Genomic DNA, 3,408 nt, shown 5'->3' with positions numbered 1-3,408 from the left:
GGTCTTGATCAAGGACACATGACAAAACTAGTGGAAATGTGCATCGGCCATGGGTGGGGGAGTGCGGGGGGCGAAGGGGAAAGTAGGAGCATGAATCATGTAACCATGTTAAAAATGAATATTAATAAATGTTTGAAAATAAAAAAAGAAGGGAAGAAGGAGCCTTAGGGAAGACTCAGGAGAGAAGCCCAGCCCCTGAATAGGAGAGGAGGAAGCCACTTGTTTGGGGCTTTAATCCTTTCTCTTTCGTTCCTTTCTTCCCTGGCCCTAAACCCAGGCTTATACTTCAGAAGGACTCCAGGAGTGCTGTCAGAGCAGGGAAGAAGGCCACGAGCACAGCCCGCCAGAATCTCTGAGCTCTTCCCTCAAGCCATCAGAGACCCTCGCTCCTCATTCCCACCCGTCTCCCTTTCTGCTTCTCTGTCATTCTTTCCCTCCCACCCTCAGTTCCTGAAAAACATTTACCCAAGCTGGGAGGGGTGGGCAGTGACTTCTAGAAGGAACCAGAGGCAGGAACTCTAATGGGTAAAGGAAAGAAGAGAGGCTATTGGGCTGGGATCTGAGTCATCCAAAACTTGCTCCTACACCCATCCCATCCCCTGGTGGTATGTCCCAATGACAGTGGCATAAGTATGTTGGACCACTTGACCAATACTCCATGAATTGTGCTAATGGAAAAGGAGAGGTGCTGCCTCTAAGCAAAGCCCGATGGCCCATTTATTTTATTGCCACCCCCAACCCCAGTCTGGCCACAGAGACCATTCTTGAGCACTATCAAAGGAAACGGTAAAGCCTGATGGCAGGGGAGCTGGATTTGGAGTTAAGAGGACCTGGGTTCAAATCTTTCCTCAGATGCATAATACTGGCATGATCTTGGGCCAGGCACTGAAACTTCCTGGGCCTTGAACTCATTTGTAAAAAGAAGGGGCTGGCTTGGACCCGGATCCCAGGCCCCTTCCCCCTGATTGTAAGCTCCTTGAGGGCAGGAGCTCTAAGCAGCTTCCTTCCAGCTTTGGACCTACAAGCCAGTGAAAGGGTCATAACCAAGGCCAAGTTCATCTAGTCTGAAGACTCCATCTCCTTGGCCTAGGGGGCATTCCTCCGTCCCCTAAAATGATCAGAGACAGTCCAGCCCCACCATTTTACCAAGGAAGTTTAGTGACTTGCCTGAGGTTGTGAGGGTAGTAAGCTGGACTTGCACTCAGGGCCACTGACTCCAAATCCCGGGTTTTCTCCATTGTGCCACTCTGGCCCTCTGAGCCTTGGGAGGCCCTAGAAAGTCAGCGGTCAACTGCAAGTGGGTTGGAGAGTTAAATCCAGCACCCTGGCCGCTCTACCTGCCTCTCCCTGTTGTACCCAGGAGCATCTCTCCCTGGCCAGGATGTCCCGCCATCTCCCAGGACTAATAGACCTGAGTTGGGTTATTTGAGAGAGAGTGTGGATGACTCCAGAGACCCCAAACCCACTGCTGGAGAAAGATCTCCAAGCGCCCCTCTGCGGGTGGCTGAAGTTCGGGACGTCACCTTTGCAATGAAAGGGAGGAACCTTGTTTTGCTCTGGAACCTCTGGGGTTCCAGGCTCGCTAGAGGACTAGAAAAGCAATGGGGAGCTTCTGGAAAGTTCTCTAGCTTTCCTTGGGAAGAACTACTGAGAGGCTGAGCAGAAGGCTGGCTACGCTACGGAGGGATCTACGGAGACCACTTACCCTTCTATAGACAAACGTGGGCATCTTCCTTTCCCAAAATGAGTGCCAGAGGCGGGAGATGGGAGGGAATGAGAGGCAGAGGAGTGAGAACAGCCCGAAAAAGGAATGACTGGCAAATGACCATGCCCTCACCCTGGGCAGCCACAGGGACCCAGGGGGCAGCAGGGGAGGGGCCGGCCCCAGGGTGTGAGAGTAATTGTGCAAATTTGGGACTCTGCTAAAAGCATTTAAAATGCCCCAAACCCCGGGGGACGGAGAGTGAAGGCTGGGCTATGGAAGGTCACTTCTAGGTCTTTGGAGGGTAAGTGCTTGGGGGATGGAGTGAGTGGAGATTTAGAGCTAGAGAACAGAATCTTTCCTCAGGCACAGCCTCGCCAGAAGGAGGCATTTTTTTTTTATCTGAGACTGTACCAGAGACAGTGCCCAGGAAGCTCTTGGAGGGCAGAGGAGAGGCACGGAGTGCCGACCACAAGCAGGATGATATACCCTCCATAGCAGACCACCTGGGTGTGAGGATTTGTTCAGTGTTTAGATATGGATGAAAATCAGCACCCTGAGGCTAAGCCCAGACGCTTCTGCCTAGTTATGGCTCAGGGCTCATGAGCAGAGTCCAGGGGCCATTCCTCCCTTTGTTTCAGGATGGATAATGGAGAACGCCTGGTCCTTTCCTGGGGGAAGAGTGGAGGAGGCTGGCAGTCCTCCTCCTGTTCCTCCATGCCCCCCCCCCCCGCCCCGATTCACAGAACAACAGTCTAACCAGTCACCTCCACCCCCTGGCCCCCACGGGAGCCCGGCTGTCTTGCTGCTCTCCAGGAGTGAACAAGACATGCCCCTGGCAGTGCTGCAGCTGGCATAGATGTTGTGGGTTTCTGCCCCTTGGCTGAAGCTCTCCTCTTCCCAGCCTCCTGAGGTTCAGGGAGCAGGAAGCAGCTGGTGCCCCAGAAGGGCAGGCGCGTGCACACACACACACACACACACACACACACACACACGCACACACACACACACATCCTACCTTGGCTTTACTGATTGTGCAGTGAAGGGCGTTGTTTTCCTGGTCGTACAGCAGACTGAAGTCTAAGGTCCCCAAGGTAGCTGCAAAGAGACAAGAGCATCATTACTGCTGGGCAGGGCACAGGGGGCACAGGGGGCTCTACTGCTCTTCTCAGGAGGAAGAGAGACGGCATCCAAGCCACCAGCCTTCTCCATTCATCTGGGCTTGGCCTTGCAGCAGGAGAGCCACCCAGAGAAGGGTCCGGCTCTCGGGGAGCTCGCAGCCTGAGGGGGACCTGCTGGGGCAGTCACTGCCCAGTAGGCCAGACGGACAACAGGGCTTGAGCTTCGGACACGTCCAGGCCAAGCGTCCTCGGGGGCAGAGCGCTTAGCGAGCCAGTCTATCTCAGGCCTCTCCATCGCCTTGACTGGGCCACCTTGGATAAATCATGGCACCTCTTAGCGCCGGAGGCAGCCCTCTAAGAGGGCCGGGTTCAGAGCAGGGGCTATACAACATACCAATGACATCAAAGTCTAGTTAAAAAAAGGAAAAAAGGATGTGCCAAGCACTGGGAATGCAAACAGTCCTTGCCCTCAGAGGGCTTCTACTCTGCGACAAGCCATCATCATTCCAAGTGACTCACATGGAGAGAGGTAGGTGCTTTGTCTGACATACTGAGAGTGCCCCGGAAGATCCAGAACCTTCTCTG

General features: G+C 54.1%; 1 protein-coding gene across 1 annotated transcript in view; it reads right to left on the bottom strand.

Moving 5' to 3' along the window:
• Positions 1–3,118, bottom strand: part of DOC2B (double C2 domain beta) — a 40,786-nt gene extending 37,668 nt beyond the window's left edge. Inside the window, exons 1-2 of the mRNA XM_044675600.1 lie at positions 2,995–3,118; positions 2,721–2,800 (exon numbers count right to left, since the gene is read on the bottom strand). Coding sequence (XP_044531535.1) covers positions 2,721–2,800; positions 2,995–3,118 — 204 coding nt within the window. The remainder of the gene's footprint in view (positions 1–2,720; positions 2,801–2,994) is intronic.
• Positions 3,119–3,408: the final 290 nt, after the last annotated feature.

The sequence above is a fragment of the Gracilinanus agilis genome, chromosome 4 (genome assembly GCF_016433145.1).
Source record: "Gracilinanus agilis isolate LMUSP501 chromosome 4, AgileGrace, whole genome shotgun sequence".
NCBI lineage: Eukaryota > Metazoa > Chordata > Mammalia > Didelphimorphia > Didelphidae > Gracilinanus > Gracilinanus agilis.
Note: the sequence above shows the minus strand (reverse complement) of the source record. Positions and strands in the feature narration are given on the sequence as shown.